The sequence below is a fragment of the Oncorhynchus masou genome, unplaced genomic scaffold (assembly GCF_036934945.1).
Source record: "Oncorhynchus masou masou isolate Uvic2021 unplaced genomic scaffold, UVic_Omas_1.1 unplaced_scaffold_666, whole genome shotgun sequence".
Taxonomy (NCBI): Eukaryota; Metazoa; Chordata; class Actinopteri; order Salmoniformes; family Salmonidae; genus Oncorhynchus; species Oncorhynchus masou.
This window is the reverse complement of record NW_027013106.1, coordinates 166236-185703: the sequence shown is the minus strand read 5'-3', so window position 1 is coordinate 185703 and position 19468 is coordinate 166236. Positions and strand designations below refer to the sequence as shown.

At 40.5% G+C, this 19468-nt stretch overlaps 3 protein-coding genes across 7 annotated transcripts in view; 2 read left to right on the top strand and 1 right to left on the bottom strand.

Annotated features, from left to right (window-relative positions):
• The window catches only part of LOC135536811 (zinc finger protein OZF-like), a 37782-nt gene extending 34515 nt beyond the window's left edge, over nucleotides 1-3267 (top strand). For all 3 annotated transcript variants that reach the window (XM_064963046.1, XM_064963047.1, XM_064963048.1), the window contains one exon: nucleotides 1860-3267. In XM_064963046.1, the coding sequence (XP_064819118.1) occupies nucleotides 1860-3043 (1184 nt within the window). In that variant the 3' untranslated portion in view covers nucleotides 3044-3267. The remainder of the gene's footprint in view (nucleotides 1-1859) is intronic.
• The window catches only part of LOC135536809 (gastrula zinc finger protein XlCGF52.1-like), a 171545-nt gene that overhangs the window by 63600 nt on the left and 88477 nt on the right, over nucleotides 1-19468 (top strand). The window lies entirely within an intron of this gene.
• LOC135536814 (gastrula zinc finger protein xLCGF3.1-like) overlaps nucleotides 5853-19468 on the bottom strand; it is a 54689-nt gene continuing 41073 nt past the window's right edge. The window contains exons 1-3 of one of the 3 annotated variants that reach the window (XM_064963055.1): nucleotides 19056-19304; nucleotides 10524-10741; nucleotides 5853-9045 (exon numbers count right to left, since the gene is read on the bottom strand). In XM_064963055.1, coding sequence (XP_064819127.1) covers nucleotides 7946-9045; nucleotides 10524-10728 — 1305 coding nt within the window. In that variant the 5' untranslated portion in view covers nucleotides 10729-10741; nucleotides 19056-19304 and the 3' untranslated portion in view covers nucleotides 5853-7945. Of the gene's footprint in view, nucleotides 9046-10523; nucleotides 10742-11172; nucleotides 11426-13693; nucleotides 13778-19055 lie in introns of those variants that run through there. The other 2 variants (XM_064963054.1, XM_064963056.1) reach the window with 2 other exon arrangements.

Below are 19468 nucleotides of genomic sequence, written 5' to 3'. Positions count from 1 at the left end.
GGCGCCTAGGGACCTTAAATGCTGCAGACAATTTTTAGTGACCTTCTCCAGATCTGTGCCTCTACACAATCCTGTCTCTGAGCCCTACGGACAATTCCTTTGACCTCATGGCTTGTTTTTTTTTTCAATATTTGGAAGGTGTGCTTAATGTTTTATACACTCAGTAAATATGGATGATTTCTAAAACCAGGCACATTTAACAGTTAGACTATTGATTACAGACCTATTTAAGTTGGTTTCCACACTCCTCAAAAATATTGTTTCAGAATGGCAGACAGTGACCGCTATCTAACGTGGAAGAAAAAGAGCATGTTATTAAATAATGTAATTTGTATTAGTGTTGCACCATTGTTCTTACATAATATAACCATATACAATTTCAGTAGCACATGTCTTAGTGATGGACTGTGCCATCCCTATGGCCTCCGCAATGGATTAGTCCACCCAGACAGGAGCCAATCAGTCTTGTGCAGCATGAGAAAATGAATCTATTTGCGACTGTTCGACTGCTACCATACACATCATGTATGGTTCACACTCTCCTTCATCCCCTGGAACTTTGCTTGTAGCATTCTATGCCATATGGCCTCAAATTGTACTGTTCTGTTTTTCTCATTACACCCTTTCAATATTTGAAATATTACATTTGATTCATCCACTGTAGAGGAGATTTTTTTTCAAAATCATTGATGAGAAAAGAATGGTCTACTCCATGGCACCCCCATATGCCATGTCTTGAAATATGCAGATAGACAGATTCAAAGTAAATTTACATTGTAAAACTTCTGCCAACTTTCTAACTCCGCCCATAACTTTTTAAATGTATTGCACTTCAAGAAGGCATGGATTATTGAGTCATCGTTAGTTTTACACTTAAGACATGGGGAGCAGCCATTGGTGGGCCTGGGAGGGCATAGGCCCACCCACTTGGAAGCTAGGCCCAAAAAATCTTAATGAGTTTTTCCCCACAAAAGGGCTGTATTACAGACCGAAATACTCCTCAGTTTCATCAGCTGTCCGGGTGGCTGGTCTCAAATGATCCCACATGTGAAGAAGCCGGATGTGGAGGTCCTGGGCTGGCGTGGTTACACATGCTCTGCGGTTGTGAGGCCGATTGGACATACGGGCCAAATTTTCAATTTTTTTGTTGGAGGTGGCTTATGATAGAGAAATTAACATAAAATTCTCTGGCAACAGCTTTGGTGGACATTCCTGCAGTCAGCATGCAAATTGCACGCTCCCTCAAAACTTGAAACGTCTGTGGTGGTGTTGTGACAAAACTGCACATTTTAGTGGCATTTTGTCCCCAGCAGAAGGTGCACCTGTGTAATGATCATGTTGTTTAATCAGCTTCTTGATATGTCACACCTGTTAGGTGGACGGATTATTTTGGCAATGGATAAATGCTCACTAACAGAGATGTAAACATTTTTGAGAAATAAGCTTTTTGTGACTATGAAACATTTCTGAGATTTTATTTCAGCTCATGAAACCTTTCGACCAACACTTTACATGTTGCATTTATATAGACCACAAGCCTGACTGTTACCCACTTTTTATTTATTATTAGAATAGATGTATTCCCCGTTTGGATTGTACAGCCTACTGATGAGTTCATATGTTACCGGTACAGCCAGAAGAGGACTGGCTTCCCCTCAGAGCCTGGTTCCTCCTTTCTAGGGAGTTTTTCCTAGCCAATGTGCTTCTACATCTGCATTGCTTGCTCTTTGAGGTTTTAAGCTGGATATATTTTAAAGCACTTTGTGAAAACTGCTGATGTAAAAAGGGCTTCATAAAATGCATTTGAATGACGTGTATGTCACATCAACTGATTGGTTCTTCTGATGTTGTTCACACAGGAGACCATGTTGAGACCTTCTCTACATCCAGAGAGCAACAGCAGGAAGATCACAGAGCTAAGAGGTCTCACCACTGCCCACATTGTGAGAAGAGTTTCCCAATTCTATCAAATCTAAAAATACACCTAAAAATACACACAGACCAGAATCTGTATTCCTGCACAGATTGTGAGAAGAGATTCACAACATCACAGGCTCTGACAGCTCATCAGAAAGTGCACACTGGAGAGAAGCCATACTTCTGCTTTGTCTGTGGGGAGAGTTTCTTTCAACAGGGCCATCTAAAAACCCACAATCGAATACACACAAGAGAGAAGCCATACTCCTGCTTTGACTGTGGGGAGAGTTTCTCTCAACAGGGCCACCTAAAAACCCACCAACGAATACACACAGGAGAGAAGCCTTACTCCTGCTCTGACTGTGGAAAGAGTTTCTCTCAACTGGGCAGCTTAAAAACACACCAACGTATACACACAGGAGAGAAGCCTTACTCCTGCTCTTACTGTGGGGAGTGTTTCTCTCAACTGGGCAACTTAAAAACACATGAACGTATACACACAGGAGAGAAGCCTTTCTCCTGCACTGACTGTGGGAAGAGCTTCACAACATCACAAGCTCTGACAGTTCATCAGAGAGTGCACACTGGAGAGAAGCCTTACTACTGCTCTGAATGTGGAAAGAGTTTCTCCCAATTGGATATGTTAAAATGTCACCAACGAATACATACAGGAGAGAAGCCTTACTCATGCTCTGACTGTGGTAAGAGTTTCTCTCAACTGGGCAACTTAGAAGCACACCAACGTATACACACAGGAGAGAAGCCTTACTCCTGCTCTGACTGTGGGAAGTGCTTCACAACATCAGCTGAGCTAAAAGTTCATAAAAGATCACACACAGGAGAGAAGCCTTACACCTGTTCTGACTGTAGAAAGAGTTTCTCCCGATTGGATATGTTGAAATGTCATCAGCGAATACATACAGGAGAGAAGCCTTACTCCTGCTCTGACTGTGGAAAAAGGTTCTCCCAACTGGGCAACTTAGAAGCACACCAACGTATACACACAGGAGAGAAGCCTTACTCCTGCTCTGACTGCGGGAAGAGTTTCTCCCGATTGGATACCTTAAAACGCCACAAATGTATACATAAAGGGCAGAAGCCTCATCAGTTTTCTCAGACCAGCTAAGACTTAAAGTTACTCCATCACTTAAAGATGCACTATGTAGAAATCACTCCACCATTTCCTGCATGTTAAAATTGCAATAGTTCTAAAATAAGCAGCCATTGTGTAGTGAATCATTGAACCATCTAAACCGCTGTGAAATATATTTTCCATTCTCAAAATATTGTATTTTCAGCTGTTGTACAAAAATGGAAGTAAAAAACAAAACTTCAGAACGGGAAGCATAGAAATAGTGCACATAGAACAGATCTACTGCTTCTTAGACCGAGAGAAGCCTTACTCCTTGTCTGACTGTGGAAAAGGCTTCACAGCACTGGGTGATCTAATAGTTAATCAGCGAACACACTCCAGGTAAAATCTTGTGTGTACTGCACTGCCTGTGGGAATATTTTATCTCTATTGGACACCTTAGCTCGGCTTGGGTGTTATCCAGATTGTCATACCGTCATACTGACCTTGTGCCATACCAAAATATTAGGTAACTGCACTCAAATTATATATATATTTTAGACAGCATATAATAGACAGCATCCAGGAGAAGTTAGTTAACTACTAAATTAGCAAACCAAATGCACAACTGCAGAGCATTTAGCACATTTTAGACTGTTAACTTAAAGGGATATTCCTCATCTCCAGCACCACTCCAACATCAACATGTGAATATTGTGTGTTTCTGTAGTAAAAAAAGATTGAGGAAGATAAGTGTTTCTAATGACATCATCAGTGGGCACCAATTTATGAGGAGGCATTGCCTACTAATTGGTTGATGATGTCGTTTTCACATGTTGATGTTTGGTTGGTGCTTCATTTCCCTTTAATAGAGCTAGTTATAAGATATTATATATTTGTCACATATATGTACCGACAGATGTAGCCTATTGAATATCATTATAGAGTATGCATTAAATGCATCCTCCTATTGTAAAGTCTGTCTATGCCCATACAGGAGACAGTGTTGAGAGCAACAGCATGAAGAGAGCAAAGAGGTCTCACCACTGCCAATTCTCTCAGAACAGTTAAGATTAGAGTCACAAAATAAATTGTAACAGTAAATTGGATCAAATGAAGAAAATGTAGGACACTCTATTGTAATCCTATTGTTTCTCACTGTGAGAGAACTGTACAGAGGAAAGAGAGTGTTCTAGAATGTTAACCTCTTACTTTACATATCACTGTGCACCTTGTCTGTTTTGGTGTGTTTTGTTAGCTTCTAATGTAAAGATACTGAGATGACCTTGGATTTTCACTTAGTGTTAAATATCTTCTGTGAGGTTTCTCATTTTAAAAACATACATTTTATAGTTTAACAGTTGACGTGGTGGTACTGCTTCCCTCTCTACCTGGTCTAACTCTTTCTGTGGGGAGAGTTTCAACTGGTCAGCTTAAAAACACACCAACTGTATACACACAGAAGAGAAGCCTTACTCTTGCTCTTTGGATGGGTGGGCGTATAACACGAACATCTAGCAACCCAAAGGTTGCATGTTTTAATCTCATCACAGATGACTTTAGCATTTTAGCTAATAAGCAACTTTGCAAAGTCTTACTACTTTTTAGATACTACTTAGCATGTTAGCTTAGCATGCCGCTCCTTAGCATGTTAGCTTAGCATGCCGCTCCTTAGCATGTTAGCTAAAAGTTTCTCCCCTAACCATAAACTTAACCCAAAGCATAGCCACCTAGCTAGCATTAGCAACAATAAATTGTAATTCATAACATATTGAACATTTGTAACATATTTGACAAATTCCAATTCATAACATATCATACAAATTGTAATTTATACGTCCTACAATTGCTATTCTACATTACATGACCAAATGTATGTGGACACCTGCGCATCGAACATCTCATTCCAAAAACATGGGTATTAATATGGAGTTGGTCCCCCTTTTGCAGCTATAACAGGCTCTTACGGGAAGGCTTTCCACCAGATGTTGGAACGTTGCTGTGGGCATTTGCTTTCATTCAGGTTGTCCTTCTGCAGTTCTCTGTGGGAATGAACTAGTAGACACAATATGTATCAGATAGAGATGATCAGTTTTCAGCATTAGTTTGGGGGGATTATTTTTGCTATTAAACAACTGTTTAATGATACACAGGTTATGAAACAACTACATGTGTTTATTAAGTTATCTTTAAAAAAAATATTTGTTTTAGTCATTGATGATGAATGTGTTTGGATAACTGCATAAGTTAAGTTAATTGATCTGCTAATTAAAAATACAGTTACATGAATTTGTACTGGTCAAACTCTTCTGTTTTGTATTAAATTCTTCCATATTAGATCTGACAGTATGAATGGTTCTTATGGTTGTATTCAGTTCTTCATATTAGATCTGACAGTATGAATGGTTCTTATGGGCTGAGTGCCTGGAGTGTTTTTGTATGACTACAGTCAGGATTTCTCTGACCCTGTGATGTCACCAGGACAGAACCACATGTCTCTATCCCACTCCAGGCCAGGTGGCAGTGATGCACATTTAACGTTGGTCTGAGCACCACCAATAAACACCAAACAAGAAGAACGCACGCTCCGTGATCATGCCCCCTCCCCATGCTGCAAAGCAATCGAGAGCAATAGTAATGGTCTTTTTGTAGGCACTAAAAGGTCTGTGGTAAACACAGGCTTAGATCTTATACGTTTTGTTCTATGAGTTCATCTTCATCAGCTAACATCACTTTTTTTTGCGTTTTGCTGCAGTTATGTATCATATAAAGCACATAAAATGCTTCATTATTCATACAGGTCATGTTAAATGACTGATATTATCTTGTAGAACAAAAACGTATAAGATCTCCTAAGCCTGTGTTAACCTCAGACTTTATTTCCTGGATTCATCCCCAACCATATTCTTTCCCCATAGGAATGGCTCAACTCCTTTCCAGTCTTTAGGACCACATGCTGGTGAGTTCTATAAAAGATCACACGGCAAGTGCACACTATCAAACATTTGCAAGTACTTTTAATCCAACAAAATTATGAATACACTTGGTTTCATTGCACAATATAATTTTTATTGAACTGTTATTTAATAAGAAACATACGTAAGTCTTTCCTACTGCAAAACATCTATTTGTGTGCATTGTAGCAATTACTGGTGGCTAGCAAATTGGCTTGTCCCCACGGTGATGTGTAAAGGTGTAGTGACATGTTTTGAGTGGATAAACATGTCAATTAGAAAATAACATTGTTTTTGGGTTATCTATACAGAAAATACAAAGGTTGACTAGCACAAATTCATGTAGAATGTTTATTTTTCATTAGCAGATAAATTAAGTTCATTACAGTTATCCAAATGTATTAATGATCAATTACTATAATAATTAATCTAGTTTTAAAAGACAATTTAATAAACAGGGAAGTCGTTTCATAGCCTGTGTATCATTAAACAAAAGTCATTATGTAGTAAAAAAGTATCCACCCAAAGTAATGGTGAAAACTGATCATCACACCATCTCTATCTGATACATGTGTCTACTAGCTCATTCCCACAGAGAACTGATCATCACACCATCTTTATCTGATACATGTGTCTACTAGCTCATTCAACAGAGAACTGCAGAGGGAGAACTTTGTGTCAGAGCAAAACCATACCACTCAATTTAGTATGATGCAGTATGTTATGTTACATTGGCCTATGAATGTAATACGATTTCTAAGATGTATGAATGACAATTCGTACAATATGTTACGAATTTGCGATGCGTATATTTGACAAATTCCAATTTGTTGTTGCAAACATGAATTAACATGCTAAGTACACTATATATACACACAAAATAGTGGATTTGGCTACTTCAGCCACACCCGTTGCTGACAGGAGTATAAAATCGAACTGTTCATCGGGGGCTTCATGAAGTGGGTTTCCATGGCCGAGTAGCCGCACACAAGACTAAGATCACCATGCGCATGGAGGGGTGTAAAGCTCGCCGCTATTGGACTCTGAAGCAGTGTAAACGTGTTGTCTGGAGTGATGCATCACTCTTCATCATCTGGCAGTCCGACGGAAAAATCTGTGTTTGGTGGATGCCAGGCGAACGCTACCTGCCCCAATGCATAGTGCCATCTGTAAAGGTTGGTGGAGGAATAATGGTGTGAGGCTGTTTTTCATGGTTCGGGCTAGGCTCCATAGTTCCAGTGAGGGGAGATCTTGAGGCTACAGCATAACATGACATTATAGATCACTCTGTGCTGCCAACTTTGTGGCACCAGTTTGGGGAAGGCCCTTTCCTGTTTCAGTATGACAATACCTCCGAGCACAAATACACGTCCATAGAGAAATGATTTGTCAAAAACGGTGTGAAAGAACTTGACAGGCCTGCACAGAGCCCTGATCTCAACCCCATCAAACACCTTTGGGATGAATTGGAATATCGACTGCGAGCCAGGCCTAATCGTCCAACCTCACTACTGTTCTTGTGGCTGAATGGAAGCACGTCCCCGTAGCAATGTTACATCTAGTGGAAAGCCTTCCCAGAAGAGTGGGGGCTGTTATAGCAGCAAAACGGGGACCCGGTCCATATTAATGCCCATGATTTTGGAATGAGATGTTCCACGAGCAGGTGCCCACATACACTAACCTTTGGGTTGCAAGATGTTCATGTTATATGCTGACCCATCCACCCCGACCAACCACCCTCCTTTTGTTTTTGTCTTAAAGGGAAATTTCTATAATGTTTCAACTTCATATTCATCATCTCCAGCACCACCACAACATCAACACATGTGCAAATGGCGCATTAAAAAAAGGATACTTTCCAATGACATCATTCTATAACGCACTCTTTCCTCTTCACAGTTCCCTCACAGTGAGAAACAATATAATTACAATAGTGTTACTCTTTATTAATGTTACCACTTATTTTATGAGATGAGGATTAATTGATGGAGTGACTTTAATCTTAGCTGGTCTGAGACAAGTGATGTGAATTCTCTTCTTTACGTATACATTGATGTGTTTTTAAGGTAGCCAATCGGGTGAAACTCTTCTCACAGTCAGAGCAGAAGTAAGGCTTCTCTCCTGTGTGTCTTCTTTGATGAACTTTTAGCTCAGTTGATGTTGTGAAGCACTTCCCACAGTCAGAGCAGGAGTAAGGCTTCTCTCCTTTATGTATACGTTGGTGTGTTTTTAAGTTGCTCTGATTTGAAAAACTCTTCCCACAGTCAGAGCATGCGTAAGGCTTCTCTCCTGTGTGTATACGTTGGTGTGACTTTAAGCCACTCTGTTGAAAAAAATTCCTCCCACAGTCAGAGCAGTAGTAAGGCTTCTCTCCTGTGTGTATTCGCTGGTGACATTTTAAGTGGCCCTGTTGTGAGAAACTCTTCCCACAGTCAGAGCAGCAGTAAGGCTTCTCTCCTGTGTGTGTTCTCAGATGAACTCTTAGCTCAACTGATCTTGTGAAACATTTTCCACAATCAGAGCAGAAGTAATGCTTCTCTCCTGTATGTATAAGTTGGTGTGACTTTAAGCTGCTCTGCTGAGAGAAAATCGCCCCACAATCAGAGCAGTAGTAAGGCTTCTCTCCTGTGTGTACACGTTGGTGTTTTTTTAAGCTGCTTGATGAGGTGAAACTCTTCCCACAGGCAGAGCAGGAGTAAGGCTTCTCTCCTGTGTGCATACGTTGGTGTGTTTTTAAGCTGCTCTGTTGAGAGAAACTCTCCCCACAGTCAGAGCAGGAGTAAGGCTTCTCTCCTGTATGTATACGTTGGTGTGTTTTTAAGTTGCTCTGATGCGAGAAACTCTCCCCACAGTCAGAGCAGGAGTAAGGTTTTTCTCCAGTGTGGACTCGCAGATGAACTGTCAGAGCCTGTGATGTTGTGAAACTCTTCCCACAGTCAGTGCAAGAATACAGAGTCTCCCCTGTGTGTATTTGTAGGTGTATTTTTAACTTTGATAGTATTGGGAAAATCTCCTCACAATGTGGGCAGTGGTGAGACCTCTTAGCTCTGTGATCTTCCTGCTGTTGCTCTCTGGATGTAGAGAATGTCTCAACATGGTCTCCTGTGTGAACAACATCATAAGAACCAGTCAGTTGGGGTGATATACACATGGCTTCATAACAGGCTGTACAATACAGGGAATAAAACTATTAGGCTGTCCCGACAAAAAAAAAAATCCTGGTCGACCGAGTCTATTTTTTTCGACCAATTGTTCCCTAGTCAATTTTTTTAAATTTTAAACATTTATTTGATCATATATATGTGTTGAAATAAAATCAACTATATGGAGGCTACTGAGCTTGTCTGATGCTTTAAGCACTGCGATTAAAAATGAAGACACATAAAATACTCGAGGGAGCTAGATTTTTTGTAGAAATATACTTCGCTCACTTGCAATTTTTTATTTGACGGTGAGTCAAGACAATCATAAATATTATCAGAATCACTCAGACGAATGTCTAGTGTGTCATACATGTTTTATATACACAGTAGCAGTCAAATGTTTGGACAAACCTACATATTCAAGGGTTTTTCTTTATTTTTAATATTTTTTACATTGTATAATATGAAATCACTACTAAAGGACACCAATAAGAAAAAGAGACTTGCTTGGGCCAAGAAACACAAGCAATGGAAATTAGACCGTTGAAAATCTGTCCTTTGGTCTGATGAGTCCAAATGTGAGATTTTTGGTTCTAACCTCTGTCTTTGTGAGACGCAGACTAGATGAACGGATGATCTCCGCATGTGTGGTTCCCACCAAGAAGCATGGAGGAGGAGGTGTGATGGTGCTTTGCTGGTGACACTGTCATTGATTTATTTAGAATTCAAGTCGCACTTAACCCGCATGGCTACCACAGCACTCTGCAGCGATACGCCATCCCATCTGGTTTGCGCTAAGTGGGATTATCATTTATTTTTCAAACGGCGCAAATGATCCAAAATACACCTCCAGGAGTGATGGAGTGCTGCATCAGATGACCTGGCCTCCACAATCACCCAACATCTACCCAACCCAATGGTCTGGGATGAGTTGGAGCGCAGAGTGAAGGAAAAGCATCCAAGAAGTGCTCAGCATTTGTGGGAACTCCTCCAAAACTGTTGGAAAAACACTCCATCTATCGACCAAACAATCGACGAGTTGACTAAATGGGGTCTCAGTCCTAAAAGCTGTTCAGCAGTTGAGGGCAAAAAGGGGTGAATATTATGAGTCATATAATCCTCCACTCACTATCACAAGGGTTAGTAACTACACAGACTCATTTCATATCATCCTCCACTCACTATCACAAGGGTTAGTAACTACACAGACTCATTTCATATCATCCTCCACTCACTATCACAAGGGTTATCAACTACTACACAAGGGTTAGTAACTCATTTCATATCATCCTCCACTCACTATCACAAGGGTTAGTAACTACACAGACTCATTTCATAGAACTTGTTCAAGGATGTCAGATTTACAGAATTAAACCTATCAATAACTTATGGAGGTCTAACTTATGAAGATAACGTATAGACAGAACCTGCTCTTACCATGAGAAACAGATTTCCCAATCTTCTCCTCCTCTTCTTCATCTTTAATGTTGACATTCAGCTCCAGTGTTTGACTGCAGTCTTCCAGCTTCACTGATGCCATCTCTGGATCCTGCAGAGCAAACTGGGCTCCACTGTCACAATCAGGACCCAGTGACTGTAGATTGGGTTTGTCCTCACTTTTGATGTTACCAGCCTCAGACATAATCGGAGTTGGCCTGTAGTAATGAAGAGAAAATGGCCCAACCAAAAGTTATTGTCTTGAGAGTTCTGGTACTTTCTTTATTCTCAAAAAATGATATTAGATCAGGTAGCTAAACATTGAAAACAAACCATTTATTAATTTCACATAAGACAAAGTGCACACTTTAAATTACAGTGCACATAACCTATAGTAGATTTCCTAAATTCACATACAGTGGGGCAAAAAAGTATTTAGTCAGCCACCAATTGTGCAAGTTCTCCCACTTAAAAAGATGAGGCCTGTAATTTTCATCATAGGTACACTTCAACTATGACAGACAAAATGAGAAGAAAAAAAATCCAGAAAATCACATTGTAGGATTTTTAATGAATTTATTTGCAAATTATGGTGGAAAATAAGTATTTGGTCAATAACAACAGTCTATCTCACTACTTTGTTATATACCTTTGTTGGCAATGACAGAGGTCAAACGTTTTCTGTAAGTCTTCACAAGGTTTTCACACACTGTTGCTGGTATTTTGGCCCATTCCTCCATCTCCTCAAGAGTGGTGATGTTTTGGGGCTGTTGCTGGGCAACACGGACTTTCAACTCCCTCCAAAGATTTTCTATGGGGTTGAGATCTGGAGACTGGCGAGGCCTCTCCAGGACCTTGAAATGCTTCTTACGAAGCCACTCCTTCGTTGCCCGGGCGGTGTGTTTGGGATCATTGTCATGCTGAAAGACCCAGCCATGTTTCATCTTCAATGCCCTTGCTGATGGAAGGAGGTTTTCACTCAAAATCTCACGATACATGGCCCCATTCATTCTTTCCTTTACACGGATCAGTCGTCATGGTCCCTTTGCAGAAAAACAGCCCCAAATCATAATAGGGAAGACTATGAAAGTAGCCACCATTTGCCTTGAATGACAGCTTTGCACACTCTTCGGCAAACTTAGTGATGGTGTTGGAGTCACGCCTGGCCATGAACGGGGAGTACAGGAGGGGACTGAGCACACACACCTGAGAGGCCCCTGTGTTTAGGATCAGCGTGGCAGATGTGTTGTTACCTACCCTTACCACCTGGGGACAGTTGCAGAGGGAGGTGTTTAGTCCCAGTGTCCCTAGCTTAGTGATTAGCTTTGAGGGTACTATGGTGTTGAACGCTGATCTGTTGTCAATGAATAGCAATCTCACGTAGGTGTTCCTTTTGTCCAGGTGGGAAAGGACAGTGTGGAGTGCAAAGAGATTGCATCATCTGTGGATCTTTGGGGCAGTAGTTCTAGGGTTTCTGGGATAATGGTGTTGATGTGAACCATGACCGGCCTTTCAAAGCACTTCATGGCTACAGACGTGAGTGAAACATGTAGGTATTACAGACTCAGTCAGGGACAGGTTGAAAATGTCAGTGAAGACACTTTCCTGTTAGTCAGTGCATGCTCGGAGTACACGTCCTGGTAATCTGTCTGGCCCTGTGGCCTTGTGAATGTTGACCTGTTAAAAGGTCTTACTCACATCGGCTACGGAGAGCGTGATCACAGCCGTCTGGAACGGCTGATGCTGTCATGCATGCTTCAGTGTTGCTTGCCTCGAAGTGAGCATAGAAGTCATTTAGCTCGTCTGGTAGGCTCGTGTCACTGGGCAGCTCGCGGCTGTGCATCCTTTTGTGGTCTGTAATAGTTTGCGAGCCCTGACACATCCTTGTAAGCAGGAATCATAAGGATAGATTTATGGTCAGATTTGCCAAATAGAGGACGAGGGAGAGCTTTGTACATGTCTCTGTGTGTGGAGTAAAGGTGATCTAGAGTAGTTTTATTTGCATCCGTGACATGCTGGTAGAAATGGGGCAAAACAGATTTCAGCTTTCCTGCATTAAAAAGTGTCCGGCCACCTTTGGATGAGCATTTTTGTTGTTTGCTTATGGCCTTATACAGCTCATTGAGTGCAGCCTTACTGCCAGCATTGGTTTGTGGTGATAAAAGACAGCAATGAAAAATATAGATGAAACCTCTCTTGGTAAATAGAGTGGTCTACAGCTTATCATGAAATACTCTACTTCAGGCGAGCAAAACCTTTAGAATTCCTTAATTTTAGATTTCATGCGCCAGCTGTTGTTTACAAATATACACAGACACCACTCCTTGTCTTACAAAAGGCAGCTGTTCCATCTTGCCGATGCAGTGCAAACCCTGCCAGCTGTATGCTATCTGTGTCATCGTTCAGCCACGACTCGGTGAAACATAAGACATTGCAGTTTATTTGTGATCGTAGCTCGTCTATTTTGTCATCCAATGATTGTACGTTGGCAAATAGGAGAGGGTAGAAGCAGATTACCCACAATGCCAAAAAACACACAATAGCACAATTGGTTAGGAAACCATAAAACAGCAGCCATCTACTCCGGAGCCATTCTAATCCATTTTAAATTAAGTAACAACATTCTAACCATGTTTAGTGTTGCCTAGTCCAAATGTGAAATTATTCCACTATTTTGTAACAATTTCAATGAGGGCCTTTTATGTTGAGGGAGAACCAACAATTGTGGCCAATTGTTATTCTGGCTAGCTTCACATAGCTAGGGACAAGCGGGTACCATTGCTGCTTACATGAGGAGGACGGAGACGTTGGCCACATTCAGATAGAAATGTATTATGTAGAACAAACATGCCTCTGATTCTAAGGAATCATGTCAGTTCTATTCAGGCCATTTCTGTCTGCAACTTTCCACAGCGTTTTTATATTGAACATCACCAGGCGAACACAACTGAGTTATGTATGAACCTGGAACGCCTCACAAATTAACGTGTGGTGGACCCCGCTCCGTGTGCTTGTAAAATATTTTTTTTATCGCGTTCTTCACTCACTCAGTTTGACACGAGAAATTACACAAAACCTTTCCCAAACGTGATAATATCTTATACGTTGTGTTATCTAATACGTTATGACGCTTTTTCGCTATTAGACAGTTTAAATGTGGTATTACATACCTGTCGTAATAAAGCGAAACTCACAACACCGTTCTGTTGTTTCCTTTATTCCGAAGAATGGTGGCAGGCAACCCGGAACTTCCTGTTTCCCACTACCGTAGTGCAACAGCGACATGTATTGGACTGATGGACTAACTACTGATAAAGCATGTAAAATATATGTATGTATTGTATAATATCTATTGCATCTTAGCCTATGCCACTCTGACATTGCTTATCCATATATTAATATATATTCTTATTCCATTCCTTTACTTATAGTTGTGTGTATTAGGTATTTGTTGTGGAATTGCTAGATATTACTTGCTAGATATTTCTGCACAGTTGGAACTAGAAGCACACACACACTTAACATCTGTTAACCATGTGTATGTGATCAATAACATCTGTTAACCAATAACATCTGTTAACCATGTGTATGTAATCAATAACATCTGTTAACCATGTGTATGTGATCAATAACATCTGTTAACCATGTGCATGTGATCAATAACATTTGATTTGGAAGATGAAGAACCTCATCCACCCGAGCCACGGCCTGTTCCCCCTGCTACCATGTAGCAAGCAGAGACAGTACAGGTGCATCAAAGCTGCTACCAAGAGAATGAAACTGCTTCTATCTCCAGGCCATAAGACTGTTAAACAGACATCACTGATTTGATGTAGAGAATATTGGTGACTAGTAAAGTGGCTTGTCCCAGTGTGTAGAGGTGTCATGACATGTATTGAGTAGATAAATACAGATATTTGTTGGAATGTCATGAATTAAACAAAAGCATTACATTTACTGTAAAGTTAACCCCCAAAAAACTACAATGACTCAGTAGATCAATAAAGTTACAGTACTCTAGCAGGTCTCACAGCTGCTTATGCTGACAAAACATGTTAGAGATTAGGTCAGATTTAGCTTTGTGATGCTAATTTAAACTTCCTGTCTGGTTCAGCTTCAGAAAAACAGGAAATATGTCACTTGAAACATTGTTTTTTGGTAATTCATTATACAAAAGGGAAGAGTTTGACCAGTACAAATTCATGTAAGTTATCCAAACATATTCATCATTAATGACTAAAATAACTAATCTAGTTTTAAAATACAGTTTAAGAAACAAAAGGTATTCACCCAAATGAATGGTGAAAACTGATGTTCATACCATCTCTATCTGATAAATGTTGTGTCTACCAGCTCATTACCACAGAAAACTGCAGAGGGAAGCAGTACCACCCAGTCAACCAGCCTCATAGAGGATATTCAACCCCAAAGGCAAATCTAAGGTGCTCTAAATATCTCTACAGTAGAAGCTAACAAAACACACCAAAACTGACAAGGTGAATACTGACCAGTAAAGTAAAGAGAGGCTAACATTCTAGAACGCTCTCTAGTGAGCTACGATTTCTTGAGAATTAAGTGAAGGAATGATTTTAATCTTCACTAGACAGAGAACAGATGAGGATTCTCACATTTATGTATATTTTCGTGTCTTTGTAAGTGGTCATGTTAAGAGAAACTCTTCCAACAGTCAGAGCAGGAATAAGGCTTTTCTCCTCTGTGTGTGTATATGTTGGTGTGTTTTTAAGTTGCTTTGCTGGGAGAAAATATTCACAGGCTTCTCTCCAGTGTTGAATGTTGAACTATCAGATCCCTTGATATTTTGCAGCTCTTCCCACAGTCAGAGCAGCGATAAAGATTCTATATTGTCTGTATTTTTAGCTTGATAGAATTGGTCAAATCTCCTCACAATGTGGGCAGTGGTGAGAACTCTTAGCTCTGTGATTTTCCTGCTGTTTCTCTCTGGATGTAGAGAATGTGTCAACATGGTCTCATGTGTGAACAACATCATTAGATCCAGTCAGTTTTTTGTGATATACATGTCAATCAAATGTATTTTATAAAGCCCTTTTTACATCTGCAGTTGTCATTAAGTGCTTTACAGGCGTAAAAGAAACACCACAAGCTTGCGGTTTTCAGGCTTTGGCTTCCTCTCTTCCTTTTCCCTGAAAAATGGATGCTCCCGGTGTTTGATCGATTCCGCTGAGGGGGCTGGAACCGAGACTTAAACCCCAAAGGGAAAGCAATACAGAAGCAGAGGGCCTAGTAAAAACTCCTTAGAACGAACCTAGGGAAACCCTAGAGAAGAACCAGGCTCCGAGCAGTGGCTGCTCCTCTTCTGGCTGTACTAGGTGGCAAATTACTTGATATTTAGTGCCTTCGGAAAGTATTCAGACCCCTTGACTTTTTCCACATTTTGTTATGTTACAGCCTTATTCTAAAATTGATTAAATCGCCCCCCAATCAAGCTACAGTCGTGGCCAAAAGTTTTGAGAATGACACAAATATTAATTTCCACAAAGTTTGCAGCTTCAGTGTCTTTAGATATTTTTGTCAGATGTTACTATGGAATACTGAAGTATAATTACAAGCATTTCATAAGTGTCAAAGGCTTTTATTGACAATTACATGAAGTTGATGCAAAGAATCAATATTTTGTTGACCCTTCTTTTTCAAGACCTCTGTAATCTGCCCTGGCATGCTGTCAATTAACTTCTGGGCCACATCCTGACTGATGACAGCCATTATTGCATAATCAATGCTGGAAGTTTGTCAGAATTTGTGGGTTTTTGTTTGTCCACCCTCCTCTTGAGGATTGACCACAAGTTCTCAATGGGATTAAGGTCTGGGGAGTTTCCTGGCCATGGACCCAAAATATCTATGTTTTGTTCCCCGAGCCACTTAGTTATCACTTATGCCAAGGTGCTCCATCATTCTGGAAAAGGCATTGTTCGTCACCAAACTGTTCCTGGATGGTTGGGAGAAGTTGCTCTCGGAGGATGTGTTGGTACCATTCTTTATTCATGGCTGTGTTCTTAGGTAAAATTGTGAGTGAGCCCACTCCCTTGGCTGAGAAGCAACCCCACACATGTATGGTCTCAGGATGCTTTACTGTTGGCATGACACAGGACTGATGGTAGCGCTTACCTTGTCTTCTCCGGACAAGCTTTTTTCCGGATGCCCCAAACAATCGGAAGGGGGATTCATCAGAGAAAATGACTTTATCCCAGTCCTCTGCAGTCCAATCCCTGTACCTTTTGCAGAATATCAGTCTGTCCCTGATGTTTTTCCTTGAAACCTTCACAACAATTTAACCACTCTCCTTGAAGTTCTTGATGATCCGATAAATGGTTGATTTAGGTGCAATCTTACTGGCAGCAATATCCTTGCCTGTGAAGCATTTTTGTGCAAAGCAATGATGACGGCATGTGTTTCCTTGCAGGTAACCATGGTTGACAAAGGAAGAACAATGATTCCAAGCACCACCCTCTTTTGAAGCTTCCAGTCTGTTATTCGAACTCAATCAGCATGAGAGAGTGTTCTCCAGCCTTGTCCTCGTCAACACTCACACCTGTGTTAATGAGAGAATCACTGACATGATGTCAGCTTGTCCTTTTGTGGCAGGGCTGAAATGCAGTGGAAATGTTTTTGGGTGATTCTGTTCATTTGCATGGCAAAGAGGGACTTTGCAATTAATTGTAATTCATCTGATCACTCTTCATAACATTCTGGAGTACATGCAAATTGTCATCATACAAACTGAGGCAGCAGACTTTGTGAAAATGAATATTTGTGTAATTCTCAAAACTTTTGGCCACGACTGTACACACAATACCCCAGAATGACAAAGCAAAAACAGGGTTTTAGAAATGGCTATTTTGATATTTTATGGAAATATCACATATCACATTTTCCTACCCTTTACTCAGTACTTTGTTGAAGCACCTTTGGCAGTGATTACAGCGTCGAATTCTCTTGGGTATGACAAGACAAGCTTGGCACACATGTATTTGGGGAGTTTTCCCCCATTCTTCTCTGCAGATCCTCTAAAGCTCTGTCAGGTTGAAAGTGGAGCGTTGCTGCACAGCTATTATCGGGCCAGCTCTAGCAAGCGTCTTGGTGGTTCCAAACTTCTTCCATTTAAGAATGATGGAGGTCACTGTGTTCTTGGGGACCTTCAATGCTGCAAACATTATTTGGTATCCTTCCCCAGATCTGTGCCTCCACACAATCCTGTCTGAGCTCTATGGTTATTTCCTTCAAACCTCATGGCTTGGTTTTTGCTCTGACATGCACTGTCAGCTGTGGGACCTTATATAGACAGGTGTGCGTCTTTCCAAATCATGTCCAGTCAATTGAATTTGCCAAAAGGGGGACTCCAATCAAGTTGTAGAAACATCTCAAGAATGATCAATGGAAACAGGATGCACCTGAGCTCATTTTCGAGTCTTATAGCAAAGGGTCTGAATACTTATGCAAATAAGTTAATTTTGTAGAATTTTTTATTTTAATTTAACAACCTGTTTTCGCTTTGGAATTATAGGGTATTGTGTGTAGATTGCAGAAGGAAAACTTTTATGTAATGAATTTTAGAATAAGGCTGTAACGTAACAAAATGTGGAAAACAATCAAGGGTTCTGAATACTTTCCAAATGCACTGCAGCTAATATAGAAAAACAGGATTGGCTTTTTCTCCCCTTTTTAACATTACAAATAAAAATGGAAATCAACAACTCTGTCTCTGTTGTCATATGTTTCTTTCTAGTAAGCATTTCCCATCCTGGAGACTGAGACCTTGTGGAAATCTGTGGTAGAGAAGAATGTATGACAATTTGGACACTATGTTACCCTCTAGTAGTTATCATCATCATGCTTTCCATTGTTTAGGCCTATAGCTACCTAGGCCTTGCTAACAAGTTATTGTGTTATCCAGCTAGCTATAAAAGTGCATGCTAACACGAAAGATTTGTATAACTAAAACAAGATAGACCACACCTTGTTGTTTACAATGGGGACGTTTATTAGGACGGCGAACCGTAAATTATACTGTTGTGGATAATCGTTATTGCGGCTAGCAAAGGTGAGCCCGGCTAACAAAGGCTAGCTAGCGAGTAGCGACCATAACATAGCTATTTGCCAGTTTATTTTAGGTAATTTAGCTACAGTGGCTAGTCAAGGTCAGAAAACTATCGTGCTAGCTAATCCACACAAAACTCAACATACTACATGGTAAATATATTCCGTACAGTGTGCTATGGTAACCTGTTAGCTGGCTAGCCTGGTTGATAGGCCTAACACGTTAGCTTGCTACAGTTATGGCTCTTCCGTTAGCTAGCTAGCCTAGTTGGTAGACCTAACATTAACGCCAACTAACGTTTGCTACAGTTATGCCTCTTCCGTTGGCTAGCTAGCCTTCCGTTAGCTAGGTAGCTGCCAAATGCTAGCTAGCTAGTTATCTAACGTCCTATGCTAAATCGTCCAGCACTATTCATGTATTCCCAAAAGAAAACGAAACAAATTGCATGGAAAACGTACCTTTCTCTCTTCTGTCTTGACGTTTTTATCTTGTCTATAACACTCTTTTTCTTTCGCCGCAATCTATCATGTCCAGATTTTGCACACTGACCTTCTCGACTCCTATTCTAAAGACAATCATGTACTTTTTACTCAATACATTTTCCATGACACCCAAAAGTACTCATTACAGTTGGAATGCTTAGCAGGACAGGAAAATGGTCCAATTCACAGTTACCAAGAGAACAACCCTGGTCATCCCTACCTCCTCTGAGCTGGTGGACTTACTAAACATAAATGCTTTGTTTGTAAATTATGTCTGAATGTTGGAGTGTGTCCATTGGCCATCCATAATATATTTTTTAAATTGTGCCATCTGGTTTGCTTAATATAAGGAATCTGAAATTATTAATGCATTGACTTTTGCAATTTAA